Below are 27,215 nucleotides of genomic sequence, written 5' to 3'. Positions count from 1 at the left end.
GGAAGAGAATCTTGGTTTCATGCTCAAATGTTCTTTCCAGAGATAGATGAGATTTTAACTATAACACAAAGCTAGAAATTGACTTGAGCAGATTATGCATATATTATACTATACTATATCAGGACATAGATTCTAATAAAAAAATACATGCCAGTGATCTTGGGGAAAGAGATATAAGAAATGGTGAGATGGGCCTTTTCAGATTCTATATGTAAAGGAAGAAGAAATTCTACTAAATTTTCTAAAATGTCAAGAGAAGTTGACCAAAACAGCCTGGCTCAAGCTTGGGTGATCTTAAAAAAAAAGATGTGCAGTTGGAGGTACATTTTGTGTGTTTCATCCAACAGAATTAGAATGATGTGTTTATCATCTTCCCATACCTATGTTTTGAGTCTAACTGTACTGGCAATGATGTTGCTTTATAAATAAACAAGCCTTGGTGAGGAAAACCAGCCCATGTACAGAACTCTAGGAAACCTCCTCCTGACGCTTCGGTTTCCCGTAGAACATTCCTGTATTTTATTTCAAAAGGGAAACATACAATAGCAAGTTCAGCAGCAACCAGCCAGCTTCCTGTGAGCTAGCTGAAGCTGGACCCCCAGCCCTCATTCCCTTCTGCCCAATGGCTGCACAGCATCAACACACCACGTTTTCTTCTTTCTAGCATTCCACGTCACTTCTGATGCCTCACCTCCTGTGTCCACCTCTCTTTCCTTGCTTTTCACATATGAGACCTCAGGGATTTTTTTTATTTTATGAAGTTTTTCTGCTGATCAAGGCAGAAAACCTGGCAAAAGTAATATTATACACCAATGGAGTAGGTTCTTCCTTCCACTGTCTTCAAAGTCTTTATGCTGCTCATTTTGGCTGAGCCATAGTCTACAGTCTATTGCTAATGGACAGATGCGTCTCAGATCTGGTGTTGATGTGGCTGTGGTGTAGGCCTGCTTCCTTATGCCATCGGTGCAACCATAAAAAAAAGAACAGAAAAAGAAACTTAGGAATCTAAATACAAATCAACAAATGGGATCAAGTTGAGAACCCAGATTTACTCTTGCAGGTGCAAAGGATGCCACAACAGGATTTTACACTCTGCTGGTCTTTAAACAGCCTGTTTCAAATGTCAAAATTCAATGATGAACAACAACAGGACAAACATTGAAATTACTGATTTTTTAAAATAAATGTGCGTGTATAGATTTTAATTTTAAACACCATATGCATTCTTTTTATAATTCCTTGCTTTGAAAAAAACCTTGTCATTAATAAATCAATAAATTCACCTACTGATCCAGTCACATATAAGGATATTTCCAGTACAATTTTAGTAAAAAATAGCATCTTTCCAAACAAGTGCAGCTTTGAGACAAGGCTTTTAGTCTCCATTTTCACTCTGACCTCTACCCGGAGTTTGCCAAACCTCAGTCTGTCCTACACAGACCACCCGGAGTTAGTACTGACATGAAAGCAGGAGTCACATCTCTGCTTTCCTCCTGAGGATGATCAAGTCCCAACAATTTATCCTCCGTCATCTCATGAGTTCGGCCAAGGCAGCAGTTGTGTTTCCCCATCAGCTTGTGGTCTTCCCAAAGATGCCTGCCTGCCACTCTCTAAGCCTCCAAATCTGTTAATGCAGTCCTTTAAAAAATAAACAGAGTTCTTTAGGGGTTGTGGCGAGGGCTGATGCATCTAATTCAGTGCGACAGACTTCAGTTTCTCGCTGTCATAGCAAACACCCTCTTTCAAGCATCGTTCCAAGAGCTTTACATGCATTAATATGTTACATGCTCCTGCCCGCTTAGCAGTTCTTAAGACGCGACAACAAAAATCTAAGCAACACACAACCTTCAAACGGTGTCCCGTGTGTGGACACAGACTTTGGCAATATTGACCAGTCCCGATTTACGAATGAAGAGGGTCGTTGCAGGCATTTTCTAACTTAAACGTGATAATGAAGATGTCCACGTTTTCTCTCCTTTTCCTTTTATTTTTGCCTGGAATCTGAAAAATATATTTTAATCCCCACATTTCCAAACATTTTACTAAGCCTCCTAAAAGTTTCTTTTTCTGGGTTTGGTCCCCTCCGCCTTCTTTCATGGGTGGTTTGCAGGCCTGGGAGTGTGTGTGTGTGTGTGTGTGTGTGTGTGTGTGTGTGTGTGTGGTGTGTATGCGTGTGTGACTGTGTGTGTTTGGTGTGTATGTGTGTGTGAGTGTGTGTGTGTTTGGGGGGGCGTGTCTGTGTGTGTGTGGCAGGAAGGTGGGGTGTAGGTGGGTGGGGTGTCCCCAGAATCACTCCCTGGACATTGACCTTGTCCGGGCCTCAGGTCAGGTTCTCCACCGACGCTGCAAGGCTGTTGGGCCCCCGAGCCGTCTCTCTGTCTTGAGGAGCAGAGCGTAAAACTGACTTGTTGAGGATGCAGAGCATTGTCAACATCCTTAACCTACTTCCCTCTCGTTATGTTTCAGAGTTACCCTAACCCCTGCCCATTGCACTGCTCTTTCTGAAAATATCACGTGACAAAAAGCGTACGGTGGGTGATGTTCTGAGACTAACGTCCCTCACTTCCGCAGTGCCTGTGAAAAGCATCTAAGTTGTTGTGTTTATCAACGGCGCCTTCCCCTGGAACCACTGGGTGGCATTTCCCAGACGGATGCTGTATCACATGGATATGAACTTTCCCTGCCTTTTCCTGATAAGGGGCCACTGGTTGGTGTTACCTCCACATAAGTTCCACTGTGACCAGCTTGTCCATGTCTGCTCCTAAGACACTTCCCTCGGCCCGACATCTCCCACATCCAAACCTTAGATGCCAGATCCTCCGAATTCTGTACCTCGCTTACTCCCACACCTTATAGAGACCACATGTACCTTGATGTCTCCATAGTGTGTCTATCCTTTTCCTCCTTTCTTTATTTTCTGACCATCTTACGGCTGCTCGTTCAGGAGACAGCTTCCCCTGCCACTCCCTCTATCTGACTTCTTTCTGAGTCCCTCCTGGCGTTCTCTAGCCCTGTCTCATCGGAGAGCCCACCCAAGCCTCTTGGCCGGACTATCGAATGTTATCACTGTTGAACAGCTGGATCCAAGCGTATTGTTGGTGGATGAGGCAGGGGAACAAATCTAGCAAAATGAACGGTCATAGCGATAAGCGTAGCGATCGCCCTTGATTAAGATTCAACTCCATAACTCTAAGTGGGACATACAGGTATTTTTAAGGCGGCTTGAAAAGCTCAGTTAGGGAGGCTGGATGCTCCCATGCGTTCAGGTTATATCAATAATAGAATAAAGTCAATTAGGTGGTGAGATCTTACTGCTGCTACTCAAAGCAATTGTTGGGGAGCTTCAAACTTTTATTGAATTGATCCGCAAAAAAACAAAACAAAACAAAACAAACTTTAGGTTACATTTTATGGTAACTCCTCATATACAGATGGAGTTACTTTTTATGGTAACTCCTCATACACAGATAAAGAGACTGTGGCTTAGGCAGCTTACTTAGGCAAGTCAAGTATTTTGTCCAAAATCATACATTGTGGAACTTTATAAAAGAAATCCACACAAAAAGAGTTTATAGTGCAGTTGAGAGGAGGGTTTGCTCTCTTGGGTGTTCTGGGTGGATGAAAACAAGGAGAGTATTCAGCCCATCTATCACACGTTTAAAGGGACCTTTCGCATCTGCTGATGGCATGGGTGAGGGGTACATAACTCAAGCTCCATCTGGGAGGAGCCTGAGAGCGGGTGACCCTGAAGAGGAGAAGGAGGTGGGCAAGGCTCCAGTTAGGAGAGTATATGCAAGATTCACATTGTGCTCGTATGTGTGGATGGGCCATATTTATGAATAGTGCATGTGTGAAAGTGTGCCTCTTTGCTTCTGGGTCCTCAGGTGTGCCCAGAAGTGTCACCTATGTTTGGTGCGTAGCTGTGTATTCCTCTACCACATCTCTGTGCCTGGCTGTCTCTATTCACTTTCCTGAATCTTAGTGGTGAGTGTGTATCATAGTAAATATGTAACAAATACCTGAGCGATTATTCCAAATTTATCCCCTCACCAAAATTCATTAAGTGTCTAAATTGCACCAGGTCCCACAATAGGTCCTAGAGAAACAAAGATGAATAAAACATAATCCATAATTTAAAGGGCTGTGCCGGCTAGTTAGCAACAAAGGTGTGCACCCACGGATTCCAACATGTGGACATGAGCTATAAGAAATGCAGTGTATTCATCAGAAGCTTTAGGGATCCACAGAAAAGAAGCTCGCACTGTCAGGGGCAGATGAGAAAAATTTAACTAATACGAAGGGATTGTACAGAGAAAATATAACGGAGATTCTCTTTCCACATCTCCTCAACCTGTTGCCATGATGGAGCCGCTCGCTAACATAACATTTTACCCATCACTGCTACTCCTAAAGACCATTCTGCATGTGTCTAGCCCGTTTCCTCTCTTACCTCTCTGTTCACTGGAACATTGTTATATAACTCTAAAGAAGATTGACTTTTCTCTATATGTTCACGCTTTCTAGTGGACAGTTTCATCAAGCATACCATGAGTGGAAGCGTCTACTGCCCATAAATAATACCTGCAATGAGACGGACATCCTAACTCAAATTCTTCTCCTCGAATAAATTAAGATGCGGACTTTATAATCTTAGTGCCTACGCAGGTATACATTATATTTGAAAAGGCAGTATTTATGCTTGTTAGATGTTTTCACATACATCCGTCTTTGCTAAAAATGCATTCATTAACTTGTTACTAAGTATGACTTGAGGTAAGAATATATATATACACACACACACACAAGAGAATTGGAGGGAGGAAAGCAAAGCAAGGGAGATAAAGACTGAGAAAGGATTAGAAGAACTGAAGTTTATGTAAAGAAAATGAGAAGGGTAGAGAATGTCTCTGTATAAAAGTGGCATTCTGAGAAAACATAATAATCTATATTCCGCATTCCTTTATATAAAACAACTAAAATCTATTGTGGGAAGTTACAAGGGGGTACATTTTTAGATCAGTGTGGGAAAGACATTTTCAACAGAGTTGTACACTAATGGAACAGGCTATGTCCACCACCATAAATACCTGAGAAAAAACTGCAAAATTATGTACTAGTATTTTAAATATCCAGGCAAAATGCAGCTAATTGTACAAAGCCTCTAAATATTTCATGAACTCTGAGATTCTCAGATCGTTCATGACTTAATTTACTGGCACAATTTTTATATATTAACATATGTCATACTCCAGTAAGAAATCTCGGAGTTCCCGTTGTGGCGCAGTGGTTAACGAATCCGACTAGGAACCATGAGGTTGCGGGTTCGGTCCCTGCCCTTGCTCAGTGGGTTAAGGATCCGGCGTTGCCGTGAGCTGTGGTGTAGGTTGCAGACGCGGCTCGGATCCCGCGTTGCTGTGGCTCTGGCGTAGGCCGGTGGCTACAGCTCCGATTCGACCCCTGGCCTGGGAACCTCCATATGCCGCGGAAGCGGCCCAAGAAATAGCAACAACAACAACAACAAAAGACAAAAAAAGACAAAAAAAAAAAAAAGAAATCTCTACACATTACTGGAAATTTTCCATTTGTGACTTTGTTCTTGCTGCTTTTTTTTTTTTCTTTAGAAATAGCTCTTGTTTTTTATTTACTTGCTAGAAATGTCCTTTCCAGAGTCTGCTTCAAATGAATAAACCCAATATGTTCTCTACTCTTTCAAATTTTCATTGAACTTTATTTCTATGGAAAAAAAACTTTATTCTTCCTCATAATATGTGTGTGTGTGTGTGTGTGTGTGTGTGTGTGTGTGTGTGAATGCTCCAAATGACTGTAACATAGAGTACATATCCATGAAAACTAGAACTTAGACTTCTAAATACGTCTAGACTAACCAGGTCTTGGTATATGTGGGAAAAAGGGGAGGTTTATCTCACATGTTCCCATGAGCCAACCAATAGAGTGGCGTATCGATCCACTGGCACACGGTTCTCAAAAGCTCTGGGTCAGAGCTCTCCTCAGCATTCTGCTATTCACCACATGGATACAGAATGAATGGCTTTTCTTAAAAAAAAAATGTTATTTTCACCATGCTACTTTCTGGAGGGGACTAACCTTCTCCCTCTCTTTTCGGAGAAAGACCTGTGTGAAACACTTGACAGTACAGTTCCATTCTTCTATTCTTCTCCCCACATATATGATCTTCATGTCTCTGCTCCAACTCCTCAGACCCTCAACATACACGTCAGGATGATTCGACGATAATACTAACACCACCACTAGTCACAGTGGTGACTAATTAATTATTCTGACTGACTCTAAGTACAAAGCACTGCTCATATGTCAACTTGTTATTAACTCAGTGAGTCAGGTATTTTTGTAACCCCCTTTCTACAGATGAGGAGACAGAAGCACAAAGATACAGAGTAATGTCCCAACATCAACCAGGTAAGAAATAGTGTAGGGAAAATCCAACCCACATAATTTGCTCCAGCATATATGCTTTGAACAACAGAATGGATGCTTCTATTACAGTAAGAGCTCATAAGAAACTTTTTCAAATCCTCAATTATTTGTTCTGGAATAAGATACAGTTTGAGGTGAGAGAAGAGCGATATAGCCAAATACTATGGAATTCAGTAATATTTTGGCATTTCAGGTCTTATTCTCACTCCTAAAGCATAATAAATACTTTTTTATGCTTTTGATTTCACAGTCAGCACTCCTGTTGTTCTTGGACGTAAAGTTTTGAGATAACACTAATCACTAGTGACTAGAATGGCAGAGACAGTGAAGATCCCAGAAGTCTCTGTGCTCCTCTGTCTGTTCCGTCAGCCCCGGGGATTAAGCAGGCCATGTGCCTGGTTCTGGCTGGAGGAACATGCAGGTCGTAATGTGTTCCTTTTTGATGTGCTGCTAAGTGGGATGGTTTCCCTAATTTCTTTTTTTTTTTTTTAATTTTCCCACTGCACAGCAAGGGGGTCAGGTTATCCTTACATGTATACATTACAATTACAGTTTTCCCCCACCCTTTCTTCTGTTGCAACATGAGTATCTAGACATAGTTCTCAATGCTATTCAGCAGGATCTCCTTGTAAATCTATTCTAAGTTGTGTCTGAGAAGCCCAAGCTCCCGATCCCTCCCACTCCCTCCCACTCCCTCCCCCTCCCATCAGGCAGCCACAAGTCTCTTCTCCAAGTCCATGATTTTCTTTTCTGAGGAGATGTTCATTTGTGCTGGATATTAGATTCCAGTTATAAGTGATATCATATGGTATTTGTCTTTGTCTTTCTGGCTCATTTCACTCAGGATGAGATTCTCTAGTTCCATCCATGTTGCTGCAAATGGCATTATGTCATTCTTTTTTATGGCTGAGTAGTATTCCATTGTGTATATATACCACATCTTCCGAATCCAATCATCTGTCGATGGACATTTGGGTTGTTTCCATGTCCTGGCTATTGTGAATAGTGCTGCAATGAACATGCAGGTGCACGTGCATCTTTTAAGTAGAGTTTTGTCCGGATAGATGCCCAAGAGTGGGATTGCAGGGTCATATGAAAGTTCTATGTATAGATTTCTAGGGTATCTCCAAACTGTTCTCCATAGTGGCTGTACCAGTTTACATTCCCATCAACAGTGCAGAAGGGTTCCCTTGGTTTCCCTAATTTCTCTTTCTGATCTTTCATTGATAGCATATGGAAATGCAATCTATTTCTATGAATTTTGTATCCTGCTCCTTGATGAAATTCATTGATGAGCTTAAACAGTTTTCTGCTAGTGTCTTTAGTATTTTATAGGTATAGTATCATGTCATGTATAAGCAGTGACAGTTTTACCTCTTTCTTTCCAATTTGGATTCCTTTTATTTCTTTGCATTTTCTGATTGAGACACTACACTAACCCAATTTCCTACTGAACTCCAGACTCATACACATTAATTAAATCTCGATGTCCTACATATGTTCCAAAGACTAAAGTCAGGCTGCAGTTTGTCCAGTTTTAGATACCACCCTCTTACACTTGACACTCTTCTTCTATTTTGAAAATTATTACTCTGTTGTTACCGTGACGCTATTGAAATGCAAAGGCGGTAGGCCTTACTCCCTCTAAAGCGGCTCAAAATTAAGCTAAGCTGTTGACAAAGACCAGAACCTTGCAGGGTAGTACAGCGACCACCAGGGGGCGGCAGAGTCATACTTCCGCTTTTGCTCAAACCCTCTTTCCCTGAAGCTGAGATCCCAGGTTCTCAGTGCTTTGTGTCTTGCTCCAACCATGACAGTCTTTGGAAGAAAACAGGAGAGTTGAACTTGGTGGACAAAGAAGAGCTTGTCAACCCCCAAAGTCACGGTGTCAAACTCCCCAAGTCCTCTGTCACCCCGAGGGTGGGCAGGGGTCATTCTCTGTCCACTCCAGGGAAAGGACTTGTCTCCGCTTTCCGTAGGACTGATATTTACCTCCCGGCAGGGGACTTGGGGACCACCAGTTCTTCGCAGGGGTTCCTACCTGAGGACAGAGAAACAGCAGCTAGGGGGCTTGGACTCCGGGCCGACTCCTCGGTCTGCCCCAGTCCCCGCTGTGAGGCCCAAGCGTCTGTTCTTGATTTAAGTTCTTCTTGATGATTAAAATTGAATTCTGATCTCCATCCAGACCCTACCCTAGTCACTTTTTGGGGAGAAACAGCAACTAGGTATTGTCTGCTCGGGACTCTCCTTTGGTCAGGGTCAGCAGGCCGCCCCGAAAACCCCTGCAGTGCCTTTCCTCAATCTTCTACCAGTGCCAGGGTTCGGACCAGGTGCTAAATATGCATTATCACAATAACTGCGTTAGTTTAATAATATTTATATTACTGTTTGTTTTTTTAAAAAAACTGAGGCCTAGAGGTGATAGCTTTAATTTTCTGAACTCATATGACTTTCCTTTATTTGCCCTAATGTAACTTTTTCCAGACACTAAGAGTTAAAAGCTAACGTGAATTTATACAAACACAACAAAGTTGTTGTGAAATTAAACCTACTGTCCATTCCTGGGGGGAAAATCATGTGCTTTTCCCGTTAAGTTGCTGAAGTAAGAGGAACAAAAGAAAAAAAAAAAGAAAGATTATGTGTTTCAGTGATCCCTCTACTCTGATGCAAAGACAAGCACGGGGCCCTCTAGGAGGAGGCCGCTGTCCGTGTCAGGTGCGGCCCCGAGATGAGGGCTTGCAGGTGACTGCATGCGGAGCAAAGCCCTCGCCATCACTTTGAGAGCAGACAGCTCTCCGGGGCTCAGGCACACAGAACGGGATGCAGCACATCCTGAGGCCTCCGGGTGTCATCACCTTTCTTAGGCGGAGAAGAGTCACCGCCTGAGTCTGTGGACGCTGAGCCCTCTCTGCTTGCTCCCTCTCCGCAGCCAGGTCGGAAGGATACCTGGCCCTGCCCCTGTGCTGGCCTGACTCACTCCAAGGCCCAGCCGCGGAAGAGGCTCCGATAGCCCTATCTGCAGGGCCAGGACCCGGGAGGGGCAGCCTCTCCCTCCCAGCGCCTGAGTAGGGTCTGCCTATTCCTGTATTTAAATGGCATATTTATTTTTAAAGAAATAAGCAGGCAGCCACCCAGCCCAGGCTGCGGCACAGACGCTTGCTAGGGTATTTTAGACCGCATCTGCTCCTTCTCTCAGGAAGAGCATGGTTGGAGGGAAGGGGCTTGGTGAGAGAGCTCTGGAGGCAAGTCAGAAGCCCCAAGTCCTGGCTGAGGGCCTGTCCATGGCGATTAAATCACCCCAAGAAAGTCCCCGTCCTTCTCTGCGCTTCAGCCCCCTCTTCTGTAAAGGGCCTGCAAAGGGCCCCTCTGCCGCCGGAGAATTTCTCCTGCTGAAACACACAGGCTCCCTCAGCTCAAACCGGGACTGTCGCTACATCTATCACTTCTTCGCCTGCACGACATCCTGGGGTCCTCTCATCCAGGGAGGGCCTTCTCTTCCTAAACCAAGCCCACCGGGGCCCTGGGGAGCGTGGGGAGCAGAGAGGGGCCCCTCTCTGTTCATTTCTCATACACTTCGAGGACCGACGGGACACCCGCCCCACGCAGCCGTCTCCCCAGCTCATTTCAGCGACTCGGCCCAAAGTGCAGGGAAGGCTTAGGCCGCCGAGAGCGCACAGACTGTGGGGCCAGACAGCCTGAGGGGCTGCAGCACCCTTACTAGCTTTGTGACTCTTACTCCTTGTAGGATGCCCTTCCCTCACCTGTAAAAGGGGATTTTAACATCCTCTCAAGGTTGTTCTGATATCAAGTGAGTTAACATATGCAAAGGATTTAAAGTAGGGCTTTTTGTATGCTAAGCACGCCACCAAGTTGCTCTTTTCATTGTGTCTAACTGCCATCATTCTTTTCTTTCCTTATTCTTTTCTTTGTCTTTTTAGGGTGAAGGTTCCCAGGCTAGGGGTTGAATCAGAGGTGTAGCCGCTGGCCTACACCACAGCCACAGCAACACCAGATCCAAGCCGCATCTGTGACCTACACCACAGCTCATGGCAACACCTCACCCTTAACCCAGTGAGCAGGGCCAGGGATCGAACCTGCGTGCTCATGGATACTAGTCAGATTTGTTTCTGCTGAGCCATGATGGGAATGCCCAACATTCTTGCTGCAGCTGGAAATCATTTTATTCTGCACTTTACAACAGTCCATTTATATCAGTAATAATAAAATAACTGACATTTTACTGAAGACTTACTTGTGTGCCAGACACTGCGGTAAGGATTTTTGCATAACTTACATCATTTAACTTATTCTTCTGAGGTCAGTGGAGAAAGGACGGCCATTGTGATTGCTGCCTTGGGTTAAACGGTTGGCTTTGTGGTGTCAGGACCGTGTTATGTCACAGCACATGTTACAGTACATGCAATTTGGTTTTAACAAATATATGAATATTCCAACATGGAAAACTTATCCTCTGGAAAGGAGATGTGAGTTATACCATGTGACACAAGGTTAAAGGATTTTCATTTGCATTCAGACTTTGTAAATATCATGCTAACAAAAACAGAGGCTCTGTAGAAAAGGGATGAGCCCTGCCTGTGACAGAAAGTGATTCACTCGTAATTGTGTGAAACAAGAGTGTCTCAGAGGGGTTTCCTACCCTAAGTGGAAGGTTGTTCTTGATGAATTCCTAGACTCCCATAGCTTTGTGAAGGCCAATATTGTAGGAGAAAATGTCCCAATAAAATGTAGAAAGGAGAGACCCCAGCCATGATGACTAAGCAAAGTCTAGCCAACTGCCCCAACCAGTCCTCCCCCATGCATCTGCTTCTGTAAATTTGTTTCCGCATCTACTACCTTGCCTGACGTCACTCCAGTCCAACTAGCCAAGCTTGGACCCAGAAGACGTAGCCCATAAAAGCCTTGGGAAACCCTTCTTCCGGGCTCAGACTCTGGAGAGCGATCTCCTCTGAGCCCGCCGGCGTAATAAACCTGAGTTCTCCAACTCTCCGAGTGCTCGCTTGGTTTCTCGCCGGGTGAAAGAGCTGATCCACTGCAGCCACAGAGCTGCCGGAGCTGGTACACTACAGCCACGGGGCTGTCGCCAGAGCTGATACGCTGCAGCGCAGGGCTGCTGGGTATCTGCCGTAACAATATCATTACATTTTATCCTCTGCTTCCCCATCATACACACAATGATGGATGCATAGGAGAGAAGGCTCTCCACACACTTCTTGATGGGATGAATCAGATTATCAAGTGCACTCCAGGGCATCCATCCAGAGGAAACTCTAATTTGAAAAGATACACGCACCCCCTCACTGTTCACTGCAGCGCTATTTCCAATAGCCAAGACATGGAAGCAACCTAAATGTCCATCAACAGAGGAGTGGATCCAGAAGATGTAGTACATCCACACAATGGAACATGACTCAGCCATGGAATAAAGCCTTGTGCAGAATATGGATGGACCTAGAGATTATCATACTAAGTGAAATGAGCCAGAGAAAGACAAACGTCATGTGACGTCACTAATATGTTGGCTCTAACAAAAATGATGCGAAAGAACTTATTCATAAAACAGAAACAGACTCAAAGATTTTTAAACCAAATGTATGGTTACCACAAAGGAAATGTTACAGGGAGGGATAAATTAGGAGTTTGGGATTAACTTATACGTGCTTCTATACATAAAATAGATAAGCCACAAGGACCTACGGTGTAGCACAGGGAAGTCTATTCTGTGCTGTGTAATAACCTATATGGAGAAATAATCTGAGAAGGAATGGACATACGTATGTGTATCGCCAACTGACTTTGCCTTCACCTGAAACTAACACAACATTGTAAGTCACCTATACTTTCCTAAAATTAAAAAAACAAAAAACAAAAAACAACCTCAAGCAGGTGTGTTGAAGCAAAGAGGGAAGCAGAGCAAGGAAGAATCCCAAGTGAAGGGAAAACCGCAAAGCTCGCTCCCCGTCCAGGGCTCCAGCAGATGGGCGTTCAGGGCTTGGGGAAGTCAGAGACCAGAGCAGCTTTCCTGCATGTGACAGGCAGCCCCTGCTGCAAACCTCCAGAGCCCCACTCTTCCGTCTCTCCCATCAGGAGGCCATCACCTCCATCCAGAAACCTTTTCTCGGGTCTCTGTCCCTAGAGTTGAAACCGTATTTCCTGGTCTGTGTCCCCTGTGGGGGCCCTCCCAGCATCCAGAGGCTGGTCCTAGCATCCTCTGCTCAGCTTCCTGAGTCTGGTCCCCCAGGTTCCTTCCTTGACTCCAACCACTGACCTTCATTCTCCCTCCTCTCCCCGAACCTTGCTGAGATGGTCCCTTTGATGACTATGGCTTCTTTGAGAAATACTCCACTGGTTAGCAGAGTATCCCCAAGCCCCATTCGTGATGTCTGAAATCACGCTAAGGAAGAGAGAAGGAAGGGGAGTGAAGGGTTATAAGGAGACGCAGAGGGTGGAGGAGAGGGTGGGAAAAAACAGACAGGATTAACGGCTGGTACAATCTCCACTATTTACTGAGGTCGTTTATATTTTAAAGCCTAATCGATGAAGCTGCTTCATCACAGACAGTGTGTCATATTTCCTTCCAACCTCCTGACAACTCCACAAGATGGATTCAATCATTATCCCTGTTTTTAGATGACATGACTAAGCTCAGAGGTGTCAAGGCCTTTGTCCAAGGTCAGATGGGTACGAGGCAATGGTAACTCTTGGACTCAAATCAGACTCTGAATCCCCTGCTCCCAGGCCCTTTGCTGCACTGCTGAGGAGCATTAGACGGACAGGCCTGGGGAGCAGGGGAACTGGGCTGGGGAGGACGGAGGCAGGCGTGCAGAAGTCCACGACTATACCTTTGAGAGTGGGAGTTTCGTAGGGCTTGGAGTTCGGCGAACTTTGACTCAGCAAACCTGAGGTGCCCATAGGGACTTTGGGAGCTGGTGTGCAAGATGTGTCTATCAGAGGTCACAGAGAGGGCAGGGCCAGGACTAGCTGCCAGCTATCGGAGCCCAGCAAGGCTACAGGTCTGTGGGCTCAGATAGGTGGTTGGGTCAGGATGGTGGCTCTGGGTGGAGCCATGAGTCTCAGGGCAGATAGACTACGAGTTGGGGGGGGCGGGGGGAACACGGGAAAGGGGAGGGGGGCACAGCCTCTCATACCGCCCACCTCATAGCACTCCCCTTCCCCTTGCCTTGACTCCTCTGACCTCAGCCTTGGCGTCTATAAAGCAAGGGTGATCACTGCATCCATCTTATGGGGCTACTGAGGCTCAAAAGAGAGACACACATTCTGGACTGGTGACGGCAATTCAGGCCAGAGCTATAGGCTCCCGAAAGACCAGATATCTCAAGGCAGCAGCTTCTAGAAAACAACACCAACCACTCTTAACGATGCAGCGATGGTTGCAGAGCCCAATAGAGCACTTGACGATGGCCTGAGACGTTGTGCAGCAGGAACCCTCCCGTCCCCAGTGGGGCCATCTTCCTCGGGTGGTAGTCGAAGTCCAGTACTTAGCTTTAGGGCTGAAACACCCGGACGCATAGATGTAGACGAAGGCAGCTGACCACAATGTCGCACTTTAAGAAAAATGTCACCTACACAGAACATGTACCTCCCGGGATTCTGAAGCACTGAGGGTCCACCAAGGGTCTGACCAGAAGTTGAACAGGAAACAGGAGGGTTAGAAACTAGAGACCACAGGAGAGGCCCTTGAAGAAATAGAGGAATTTAGAGAGAAGTTAAAAGGGGTAGGAGTGACTGCTTTAGGAAATCTTTCTGTACGTCAGGTCCTCTTCTAGGGTACTGTCATCATCTCATTTTATACGGTAATTCCGTGAAATGTACATCTTGAAACGTATTGTAATTCATTGTAATAAGAAGGGATATTTCTCGAGTATTTAGTATATACTAAGTTACAATTTAAGTTCATTACATGAGTTAACTTCGTTTATCCTCTTGTAATTCATTGTAATAAGAAGGGATATTTCTCGAGTATTTAGTATATACTAAGTTACAATTTAAGTTCATTACATGAGTTAACTTCGTTTATCCTCATATCAGTATGCGGACGTCCAATAATATTTTTTAACGATGACACCAGGGCACAGAACATGTAAGCAACTTTCTTGACTGAGTAGCCAATGTGCGCCTTGAACCCCGGTGGTCTGGGCTCGCCTCCTGGCTACGTGACTGTCTCTTTCAGTGTGGGAGACGGAGGGTCAGAGATGAAATAACTGTCTGAGGTCGCAGAGCTGGTGAGTAATGAGGTTGGGAGGCAGGCCCAGGTCTGCTGCTGCTAAAGATTGTGCTCCTTCTCCAACAAAACAGCAGCAGACACCCCCTGTGGACCCAAGAAACAGGAGCAGGTTAAACCAACCCTGACTGCCCACTTTTGTACCTTGGATTTAGGCTTCAAGCCACAAATGGAGGCCATACCTCCTCAACATGGGTTCACCTCCTTGAGAAAGTTCGAAAGAGAAAGAAGGTACAGAAAAAAAATTGAGAACTAAGTTCAGAATAAAAAGAGGTTCTAAGCTTGGACCACAGGGATGGCCGGACTTCAGGTCACGTGTAGGTCTCCGAGAACACTGGAGGGCCGCACTGGCCCAAAGGACTACTTCACCCCTCGGCCAAGCAGCACATGTGGCAAAGGAGGAGAATAAATTAGGTTCTTTAGTTACGTATCAGGCCTAACCCACTGCCTTCCTCTCTGCCCTGCTGACCCAGACAGCCACTGTGCCTAAAACCTATGCATATGTGTCTACTTGAGTCGGTGTGACATCTTAACCTGTGCCAAGCACTGGGGCACTCTACCGTGCTGGGGCAGTGCCGTGGTCTTGGGTTAAGAATACAGCAAGTGACAAGTTGTTCTGCAAGTTCCCTGTACCTCCCTCTGCAGAGCTTGGGGTGAGCATCCTGGCAAATGTCCCCATTGCAGGACCTGGTTTTCGATGTCAACGTCTCCCCAATCCGTCTGGGCTTCACATTGTCTTCCTCTTCTACAAGCGGAATGGAAGCGCTCAGCATCAATCCTCCAGAAGTCCTCTGTCTCCCGCGTGGGGCTAAGCTCTTCTACTTCCTCTTAAAGATCAGCCATGTGTGTTTTTCCTTCTAGGTCAGAACGGAAGGTCTTAGATTGCCTGGGGAGACACTCATCCGTCAAAGCGAGACCTGGGAAGAAGGGCGCTGTGAGAGGGCAGTGCAGGACGTGGTGGGTAGAAGGGTCCGAGAGCGAGACGTCCACATGAAGCTGCCACATGATGGCCTGATGCCCACACAGCTCCCACTGCACTGTTCTGCGAGGCCTGAGGAGTGTTTGAAAAGAAACTGGACCTGCCATCAACATTTCACTCAAGAAATGCCAGACACAGAAAGGGGAAAAAAAAAAAATATGCGTATGCGTAGCTGGGTCCCCATGCTGTACAGTGGGGGGAAAAAAAGTGTGTTTGGAGAAATAACAATAAAAAATAAATTAAAAAAACCATGATCTCACGTATATACGGCACCTAAAAAAGTTGAATACATAGAGCTGCGAGTAGACGGTGGCTGCAGGGATGGGGAAGTGGGAGAACCACTCAGATCTGGGTCAAGGGCACACGTCTTCAGCATCTTCAGTGACGTAAGACGTGGAGGTCTAATGCTTACGGACTGTAGTAATGACGCAGCACCGAACGCTGGACATGTGCTAAGAGGGAAGATTTCGGGTGTTCTCATCACACCCCCCAAAGTGGCAACTGTGAGGAAAAGACAGTTAAGTAACCTGACTGAGGAGCCGTTTCCCTGTGTCTGTGTCATACACCTCGCATTACACGAGTTGCATCAAAAAAGAAAGTATTCAAAATAGCTATATTTCTAATCATCCTTTGGAGGTGAGATGTGAGCCGAAGAGTTACATGTACATGCTTGACATTGTAACTGCAAATAATATTTAGGGAGCATGTATGATTTCTCTATCCCTTTACACAATAAACTAAAATAATTCTCATGATTTACCCTATGAGCTCTGCCACAGTCTCGTCCTGTATTTCAGAGACAGGGAGGTCTTAAGGAATTGCCCAAAGTGGCAGAAGAAGGAGGTGCTATTGGGATCACGGAGCCCCCTCCAGCCCCGCAAGGCGACATGTGGCTAAATCGCTGATGCCCTGCGTGATCAGGAATGGGCTCGTATTCATCGCAGACCCCGACACCCGATTCCTCTGTGATCTCCCTGACCCCAGAAGCCTTATGCACCCTCTGAGGGAGCAGCGAGAAGGAAGGAAGGGCTGATTGTGGGGAGCGAGGAAGTCTGCGTCTGTGAGCACACACGGGGGGCGGGGGGGGGGGCGGGGAGCTCCCCTCCAAGGCTACGTGGCTCTGTCTCACGGTGTCATCCGTTGTAGCCTGTTCTGCCCGCCCGGCCTTAAGGCAGGTGGAGGACAGGTATATCCTGCCTTATGGAAAATCCACTGCGTCTTTCAAGGCCCAGTTTATGTTCCTTTGGTTCCATGAGATCTTTTGGTAGCTCACTCCCTCCCTAAAAGGAACCCAGACTGAGGGTGGTAATTTCCCCTCCCATATATTTCTCTTTTAAGTGTGGAAAAGGTATTCTAATAGTACATATAATTATCGACTGGTTTGTTGTTGTTGTTCTTTTTTGGCCGTACCTGCAGCATATGAACGTTCCTGGGCCAGGGACAGAATCCAAGCCAGAGCTGCGCCCTCCCCCAGAGCTACGGCAGTGCTGGATTCTTAACCCACTGTGCTGGGCCGGATGTGAACCCGCAACGCTACAGAGACGAGCCGGATCGTTAACCCGCTGCACTACAGCAGGAAGTCCTGACCCCTGTCTCTGACTAGGACTCCTGGAAGGCAAGGTCTATCTCTTCTTCTTTCTGATTCAGGCACTGAAATGCGTGTCTAGCACAGAGCAGCTGCTCCGCAACCACTGACTGGATGACTGCCATGCCTGCGAGCACAGACCCCTCTATGCCCTCCAGCCACCTCCTCGCTGATGAAATAAGCTCCAGTGTCCCCTTAATTCATATTTCATTTTTGTCTAAGTCTCCATTGCTGCCTTTTCTCCATTTCTGCCAGGGCCCCAGTCTGAGTCAATGCCCTGCCCCCTATCTTCTTGGTCTGTGAAGCCTAATAGTCCAGGATCTGGCCCCAGCACCGCCCTGCTGAGTCATGCTGAGTCAGGCTGAAGCTTTGGGTGTGTGGCCAGATGTCCTCAGCCTTGCATGATGACTGTTATCTGGGTCCCCAGCAGGAGGCTTACCGGACAGATGACAAGAAAGGAGAAGTTGACAGTCTGACTGTAACTCCACCCCAACCAGCCTCAGGAAGAAACAGGAACCCTGAGGCAAAGTGTACCCTGTCTCAGAAGGTGTGCCCTTCTCATTCAAAAGGTATTTCTGGTTGTCCCACAGATTCCACAGAGTGGCCAGTTATTGTTCATTAAACATTCATCTTGCAATTAGTCTCTCACACCTCGAAGCAGGAAAAAAAACAAAAAACAAACAAACAAAAAAACCCCCCAAACTTAGAAGTACATGTGCATGGATTTTTATATTTTATTTTATATTTTCATTTTAATATACTTTTTAGGGCCATACCCATGGTCTATGGAGGTTCCCAGGCTCGGGGTTGCATCAGAGCTGTAGCTGCTGTCCTACACCACAGCTCATGGCAACACCAGATCCTAAACCCACTGAGCAAGGCCAGCGATCGAACCTGCGTCCTCCTGGATACTAGTCAGATTCATTACCAGTGAGCCAGGATGGAAACCCCATGTGTGTGGATTTTTTTTTTTTTTTTTTTGTCTTTTGTCTTTTTTTTGTTGTTGTTGTTGTTGCTGCTATTTCTTGGGCCACTCCCGCGGCATATGGAGGTTCCCAGGCTAGGGGTTGAATCGGAGCTGTAGCCACCGGCCTACGCCAGAGCCACAGCAATGCGGGATCCGAGCCGTGTCTGCAACCTACACCACAGCTCACGGCAACGCCGGATCGTTAACCCACTGAGCAAGGGCAGGGACCGAACCCACAACCTCATGGTTCCTAATCGGATTCGTTAATCACTGCGCCACGACGGGAACTCCTGGATTTTTAATTTACAAAGTATGCAGTCATTAATCAAATGTGATCAGAGTAACTGGAAGCATAAGGCCTTTGCTCGCAACCTCTTCCTGATGGTTTCTCATGTACCATTAACCCAGGACAGAACCTTTAATAGAATTTCCTCCTGGATGTAAAGACGGAACAGAGCTGATGGCTAAATAATTTGTCCAGGTCTCACCTTGCTAAGACCCCACATCCTGACCTTGCAAGGGACGTTGCAGGTATGGATTGAGCTATGAGGATGGAAGAAGGAACAAAACAGATGAAAAGGAAAGCACTGTTCACCATTTTGCCCCCCCCCCCCAGACATCTGGTGACAAAGGGCCTGTGTTCTTAGAGGGCCCACACTCAGATGCTGTGAGTGTCCCTGTGGCATGTGACAGGGACACCCCCTGGGAACCCCTGACTTAAGGAAACATCTCAGGCCGGTCTTGGTGCCACCACTCTGGTGGGAAAGTGTCTTACCTTATAAGCCTCTGATCCGCTTTCAAGAGATGCTCTCACTTGTCCTGTCATTTTGGCTAAAGTTCTGATGTGTGAACACACTCCAGAGATGCTTTCTGGCTTTTCTCTCTACCCATCCACTCTCCTCATTGTAAAGCAATTAGTGTGATGGACAAAGGAATTGACAAAACTCAGCAGAAGGATTCTCCTTGTCCAGCTTCAAAATCCTCACAGTGACACATACTCACATTCAGAAGGTAGCGTGTACACGAGCATGTGCACACACACACACACCCCTCACAAATTCTACATCCTAACTGTAGAAAATCCTTTTGACGTTACCTTAAACACTGATCTAGAGGCTGACCCCTCGCCACGACCTGCATTGCTACCAACCAGCATTGCTACCAACCATAATCTCCACCTCCACTCTTACTGCAGACCCCTAACGGATCTTTCCATTTCCACCACTGCCTTCTGATAGCTTCTCCCCAACACTGCAGTCAACATACACTTGTGAAAGTGTATACATCATGTACAGTAGCCTCTTTGTCCAAAGTTCTCTGTGTCCTGCATGACTCATAATAAGGCCAAATTTACTGCAATAATTGTTTCCCACTATAACAGCAACAATTGCAAATGTATATGTGTGTACCCTTAAATATAGGTGTGTATTTCATATATATATACACACATAGGGGTATTATATGTGCAGATATGATACATTTACAAACATATGCAGAAACAATATATATAGTCCTATGCATTTTCTTATTCAGACTCTAATGATACAGGTGTCATTATTATTGTCCCAAATTCAATACATTAATATCTCCATGATGAACAAACCTACTCTCCTTCTCAATCTGTTCCTACGCTGGTCTCACTGTCATTCCCTGACAAGTCTAAGCATCCTTCCACCTTCAGATATTTGTATGTGTAGTTCCCTGTGCCCGAACTATTTAATCCATATGCATTGGCTGTTTATCGTCTACAGACATGCTCTCAAGGATCCCCTTACAGTAAAGAAATCCCTGCCGCAGACACTCAGGTAGCAAAGCCCTTCCACGCCTGTCCCCATCCTGGTCTGTCTCCATTCCAGGGTTCTTTTCCTCCACGGCACCAAACATCGTGTGGCATCTTCCACATCTTTTACTTGGTTACTACTTATTGTTTAGCTTCTCTCACTGTCAACTCCACAAAAAGAGAGACTTTGTTGATTTTTTTTTTTTTGCTTCTGTATTCTTGGCATTTTTTGCAGTGTTGAATGAATAACTGAAGAGCCAAACATGCTCGCCTACAATTACAATGACCTACACACACGCGTCCACTGCCGCACACACACGCCGCCGCCAGTAGAGGTATGCTAAGAGAGGTCTGTCAACTGGAGACCTTGAGGCCTCAGTGGGCAGGACTTATTCGAATTACTCAGTGCCAGGATGTGGTCCATTTGTTTCACAGGAGGAGGTTGACCCTTGAAGGCTTATTCTGGTCAAAATAAAAGGCAGACAAGTCTAAAAATAGAAAACCAGTGTATGTGTTTATTAATTTATACTCATAACTTGAATACTCATGTCTTTGTGCACAATTAATTCTTTCCTTGTATTGATTAGGTCAAAGTAGAGGAAACCAACTGTGTCAAAGCAGGAGCTGGATGCAATCTTGGCAATAAGAATCTTGCCAGTAGGGTCACGTATGGCTTTTTCCTCCATCTTCAAGGGAAGGAGAGTTTTGGCCAGGACATAAATGTTACATGAGGTTCAAAACGTCTCTGGACTGTAACCAGGGGAGCAACCTTCCTTTCCACATACTTTCCTGCTGGCTAACTCCCCAATGATAAACATGCTTCTCTTTATACAATAGGACATTCCACATGTTATAGTTAAGAGCTTCCAGCCTGGGAGTCATTCTGTATCTTTCAGGTGACTTTGAGTCTCTTTTCCTATCAGTTAATTTACTTTTGATCTCAATTGAATTTAGAGGGAAATTTGTCCCCCTTGTTTTGAGGTCTTGCATGTTATCTAGTCATCGTAGCCTTTATATTCTAGCAATAGTCCCATATTGTAGAGACACACATGCACACACCCGCACACATGACACACACATATCTGTTACACAGAGCATGTTTACTGGGTTCTTCTGAGCAGTTAAGCATGCCAACCCCTCAAGCACTGAGCCACAGTATCTTCTATTTATCTCCTTGTATGAAAACCAAGGCCAGACTTTTTGAAGGCAGTGAGAGGAGCACTCTGGCTCTCACTGTCTTGAGTTAGTCCTCTGTTTGCCCTGGTTCAGGGCAGCCCTGAGCCTTTATCTATGTCCACATTTTCTAACCCCACCCAGCTATCAGCAGCCCGCATCCCCAGAAGGAGAAAAACACTGGATCTGTCTACCTCTGTTAATTGAAACAAAACAAAATAAAATAAATGCCCCCAAGTCCCAGAAAACAAATGAGTACAGAGAAGAAGGAGGAAGAGGAGAAGAAGGGGAAGGAGAAAGGGGAAGGGACGAAAAACAAATGAAAAGCAGAACAGGTGCAGGAAATAACTGGTGACATCAAGCCCTGAATGGGGCTAGAATACAGAGAAGGGTCACAGGAGCTTGTTGGTCTAGGAACCTAAGGGTTTTCCTTTCTCTCACAGACACCTCAGACTCATGAAGATAGGGGGTGTGAAAATTTGGTTTCAGAAAGAACACATCTGGGGCTAGATTTATGCCAAAGGGGTTTGGGAGAGGAGCAATCATTAACTGCCCCCACCAGGTCATGTAGTACAAAGGGTGCTGGCTTCTCATACTTCTTCATGGTGGATGATCTTTTTAATGGATGGAGTCCAGCCATAATCATTAGTGCTTCCAGGAAGCTACTAGAATTTCCTGCTACTGGTGTTACCCAATTTAATTTAGGCTAAGGCAACAATTGATCCCATCTATTTCTGGTCTAAGAAGATAAATTCAGATGCATAGTGAAATCAGACTAAATTATAGCCTCTCTAATGAAGAATCCTAAGCAGCTTTTTGTACTTCAGTGCTTTATAAATCCTATCCGTAATTTGTCCATTTTCAAATTAAAAATAAAAGACCTCATTTGTGGTGGTGAATAACTTTTGAAGTATTTTTTTTTCATCTAGTCCTATGAAAAACATGCAATGGGATCAAAGACCTATTTCATCTATTATCCATACTAATAACATATAAAGATAATACAATATTTGACTTAAAGGATTAGCATATATATGTCATAAATTAGCTAGCAAGATTTAAGAAAAATATTTTATTTTTCCCTGCTAAAAACAGGCATCTTACATTTCCTAAAACCCTGCACAGAGTTTACCAAAGCACAAATGCCTAAGAGGCAGGAGTTAATCTTTATCAAATTTTGGATTTTCTTTTAAAAACTACTTTTTATTGAAAGAAAATCAATTTTTATTAATTTAAATTTTAAAAGAAATAAACGAATAGTCTCAGTTTTGTTTTGTTTTCCAGCCGTTTAACCTTTCTGATCTCTCATGGATTCACCATGTAACTTATCGCTCTAAATTTTGGATTTTTCATCCAGAACAAGATCCAAGAGTCAACCATCATGGGATTTCACAGGAGAAATAAGCAAAATATTTCAACACGAGCAGCTGAGATAATGGAGCTTGACCCAATGAGTGCCTAAACAACAATGACACGCTATTCAGCCTGAGTGACCTCAGGATCAGAATTCACAAGCCTTGCACAGGCCACACGCATGCTTCCTTCCAATCTGTGATCTTTCCTGAAGCCCCTTCCCACTGCATTTTCTAGTAAGACATAAGGGATGGTCCAGATGGTTGGAGGCAAGCCAGCTCTGTCCCCAAAGGCTGTTGCTAGAGGAGGATGTATGGGCCCTGAAATAGGTGTGGGGGAGGGGAGGGGGCTCAACCCCACCCTCTGAATTTAAGAGAAGATTTGTGTCCACACTCTAACCTGGAGGGAGATTGGACGCACTCTTACTGCCTCCATCAGGGGAGGTTGGTTTCCCAAACTCTTGGTCTTGAGGGGCTTAGTTCTGATCCCTGGACTTTGGCAAGGTCTGATCTCATACCCAAGGTCTAAGCAAAGGGTCACTGTCCTCACACTTGTGGATTGATAGTAATTTCCTTGGATACCTACAGCCCTGTCTCTATTGATTAAAAAAATCCACCATTGTTTGAATAGATACATGCACCACAATATTCACAGTAACACTCTTTAAAAAACAGCCAAGACATGGAAGCAACCTAAATGTTCATGTATGGGTGAATGGATAGAGAAGATGTGATACATTTTTCAAGGGAATATTATTCAGCCATAAAAAAGAACAAAATAAACAGCATTTTGCAGCCACATGGATGGACCTAGAGATTATCATACTAAGTGAAATAGCCAGGTGGAGAAAGATAAATATCATATGATATCACTTATATGCAGAATCTGAAGGAAAATGATACAAATGAACCCATTTACAAAACAGAAACAGACTGGCAGACTTGGAAATGAAACTTATGGTTACCAAGTGGAAGGGGGGTAAATTAGGAGTTTGGGATCAAAATAAACACACTACTATGTATAAAATAGACATCGAACAAGGAACTACTTAAGGCACAGGGAACTATATTCAACATTTTGTTATACCCTATAATACACTATATTCCCTTATGGGAAAAGAATCTGAAATATATATATATGTGTATACACACACACACACACACACACACACACACACACACACGGATAACTAAATCGCTTTGCTTGTACATTCAAAACTGACACAACATTGTAAATAAACCACGCTTAAGAAAGAAAGAAACTCTTATTCTTTACTTAGTAGCTGGCTGTTTCTCATCCTTTGATTGGTCCTCTACTTGAGGAGCCACATATCTTCTCTCTCAACCTAAAAATCTGTCGTCCTAGGCTAGAGTTTAGCCCAGGGAGTCTTTCCTCTTTCTTAATAGGGGAAAAAGCTAAGAAACACGTGTGAAGGTCACAGCCCAGGTAACCTGCTCCACTACAGGCTGAGACTTGGTTATGCAATTATGGAATGCTGCTTCTTCACCATTCCTTACCCCTGTATCAGCAGGGTTCCAGTATAGTGACAGTGGATTACAAGTGAAAACGTTGCAAGGTGCAGACACTATTTCATGATGAGTTCTTAGGGAAGCCCAGAGCCCACAAGGACATCAAAAAGCAAAACGAAACAAAACAAAACAGGACACCAAGACGTCTGAAGTCTCCGACACTTATGGCTACAACAAATATTCAACATACTCCAACTCCTGGCCTATTATATCACCTAATGTATTCATCAGTTTGATCATAACGTCCTGGTTTTAATTCATTTCAGACTCCTTGTTTGTAATCCACTCCTCAAGGAGCCAGACTGACTGGTTCTGTGTCAACAATTGTATTTTTTTTCTTGACCTCGTTTTGGTCCGTGTTAGCATCCTTAACCCAATATGAAACCTGGAACTCTTTCTTCATCTTGGGCTTAGCCACACTCTCTGGATCTTTCTGGCAGAAGAACAGGAGATCTGGATGCCATCCTGGAGGATGACATGGGAGAGAAGGAAGAGAAGAAGGGGAATGAGGGGACAATTGTGTTGAGAGTGGAGGAGGAGCCAGGACAGGAAGGTCCAGGAGCCAACACGTTATCACAAACTTAATGTACATCCTCACCACTGACCCTTTCCTGATCTGACTCCACCCCTGAGGGACACAGCTCAGCCTTGACCAATGACTTCAAAGTACCAGGGGGAACAAGGGGCCAGAAGTCCAGCCGTGCAGCATAAAAGGGCACACCTTCCAGCAGCAGCACAGACTTGCTTCTGACGCTTCAGTGAGCACCTGCAAGCTCCAAGACCTGACACCATGGTGCATTTTACTGCTGAGGAGAAGTCTGTGATCACTGGCCTGTGGGGCAAAGTGAATGTGGAAGAGACTGGAGGCGAGGCTGTGGGCAGGTAGGAGCTGGACTTCATGGGGGAGGTTGGTGCATTGGAGCCTGGCGAGTTGACCAGGACATTTTTCAGGATTTTTGAGAGTGGCTGATTTTCCATCTCACAGGCTCCTGGTGGTCTACCCTTGGACCCAGAGGTTCTTTGACAGCTTTGGCAACATGTCCTCGCCCTCCGCCATCATGGGAAACCCCAAGGTCAAGGCCCACGGCAAGAAGGTGCTGACCTCCTTCGGAGACGCGGTCAAGAACATGGACAACCTCAAGGGCACCTTTGCGAAGCTGAGTGAGCTGCACTGTGACAAGCTGCATGTGGATCCTGAGAACTTCAGGGTGAGTTCAGGACATGTTCATGCGTTCTTGTTTTGCTTTCTACTTTAGAATAATGGTGGAAGTTGCATCTGATTGGAAAGACCAGCAAAGATCTCAGAAATCATAGGTCAACCTTGCTGTCAGGAGGACAGACCTCCAGTGGGCAGAATCAAGACCTTCTTGATTCAGAACTAGTGACAGTAAAGGGCTACTAGCAGCCTGAGTTTGCTTAAAACTTTTCAGGAACTTCTGTAGGAACAGCATATATTTACCCTAGAGAATATCAGAGAATAACAGTCATTTGTTCAAGGACAAATGGAATTTGGCTTTTCGTAGATGAAGTCCTGACTCAAGGAAGGAAAAATGTCTTATTTTATGTGCTTCTGGATGACTGACGTTTAGGAAGAGATTTTGGAGAATAATTTTTAGGTAGTTTGTCTCAAAAGTAAATACAACACAGAGTTCCCATTGTGGCTCAGTGGGGTTAAGAACCAACTTGTATCCATGAGGATGCGGGTTACATCCCTGCCCTCGCTCAGTGGGTTAAGGATCCCAAGCTATGGTGTAGGTTGCAGGTGTAGCTCTGATTCGACCCCCAGCCTGAGAACTGCCCTATGCTGCACATGCGGCCCTAAAAAGACCAAAAAGAAAGAAAGAGAGAGAAAGGAAGGAAGGAAGGAAGGAAGGAAGGAAAGAAGGAAGGAAGGAAGGAAGGAAGGAAGGAAGGAAGGAAGGTACAATAACTTCTCTAGGTATATTAAATTACCTGCCATTACTGTGATTAAGTGGAGGCTTAGTCTTGCATTGGTTGGAAACTTTACTAAGCTCACTCTAAGAACTCATGCAGCCCTGAAATCCTGTAATTACAAGAATTAGACAATCAGTAAATGAGAAAGGGAGGGAGAGAGGTAAATAAAAATCAGTAAATGAGAAAAGGAGGGAGAGAGACATGAGGAGTTCCCGTCGTGGCTCAGTGGTTAACGAATCCAAGTAGGAACCATAAGGTTGCAGGTTTGATCCCTGGCCTCGCTTAGTGGGTTGAGGATCCGGCATTGCCGAGAGCTGTGGTGTAGATTGCAGACGTGGCTTGGATCTGGCGTTGCTGGGGCTCTGGCGTAGGCTGGGGGCTACAGCTCCGATTAGACCCCTAGCCTGAGAACCTCTATATGCTGTGGGTGCAGCCCTAAAAAGGCAAAAAGACAAAAAAAAAAAAAAAAAAAAGGTGAAGTGAGAAGGGAGGGTGGGATATGGGTATACAGAATGTTGAATGGAAGGCACATAAAATTTGATTGAATTTAAGGACTAGTTTAGCAGAGTTTATTGCAAAGATATGACCCTTGGAGCAATTTAAGATGTGGCGTTAGGAGGGAGTATAGGTACTAAGCCATTATTTTCTGTAATTCTTTTTGGAAACTTCTACTCAACATGCCTAACTGTCATTTTGTCTTTCACCAAACAGCTCCTGGGCAACATGATAGTGATTATTCTGGCTTCTCACTTTGGCGGAGAGTTCACCCCTGAAGTGCAGGCTGCATGGCAGAAGCTGGTGGCTGGTGTTGCCACTGCTCTGGCCCACAAGTACCACTGAATCTTCAGTGCCCCAGAGCCATTTGTGTCCCCAACTCCTTCCTTCCGCACATGGGGACTGGGGTTCGGCCTTGAGAACACAGCTTCTGTTTAATAAAGTACATTCTGTTCAGTGATCAAAACTTACTGTTGTCTCCATCATTTACTCCTGTGTTGCAGGAGAGGAGGCTCATTGGGGGGGGGGGGACATGGGGAGAAACGAGGGCCCTTTGAGATGTGTGTGGGGTCTCATCAACAGAAGAGAGACAGCAGGGAAGGAGTCTAGATGATTGGGAAGATGCCACGACGGGACAAGAAGTTTTTCAACTGAGATGAGGCGGGAAATGGTTAGTCCAGCGGGCAGGGAGTTATGGGACAAG

At 45.2% G+C, this 27,215-nt stretch overlaps 1 protein-coding gene across 1 annotated transcript; it reads left to right on the top strand.

Annotated features, from left to right (window-relative positions):
• Positions 24,820-26,857, top strand: HBE1 (hemoglobin subunit epsilon 1). The gene is given in 3 exon segments (NM_214447.1): positions 24,820-24,964; positions 25,068-25,290; positions 26,729-26,857. Coding segments are annotated over 3 exon segments (444 nt in total). The 5' UTR covers positions 24,820-24,872.

The sequence above is a fragment of the Sus scrofa genome, chromosome 9 (genome assembly GCF_000003025.6).
Source record: "Sus scrofa isolate TJ Tabasco breed Duroc chromosome 9, Sscrofa11.1, whole genome shotgun sequence".
Classification (NCBI taxonomy): Eukaryota; Metazoa; Chordata; class Mammalia; order Artiodactyla; family Suidae; genus Sus; species Sus scrofa.
The sequence above is the reverse complement of the archived record's forward strand: the minus strand, read 5'-3'. Positions and strand labels throughout refer to the sequence as shown.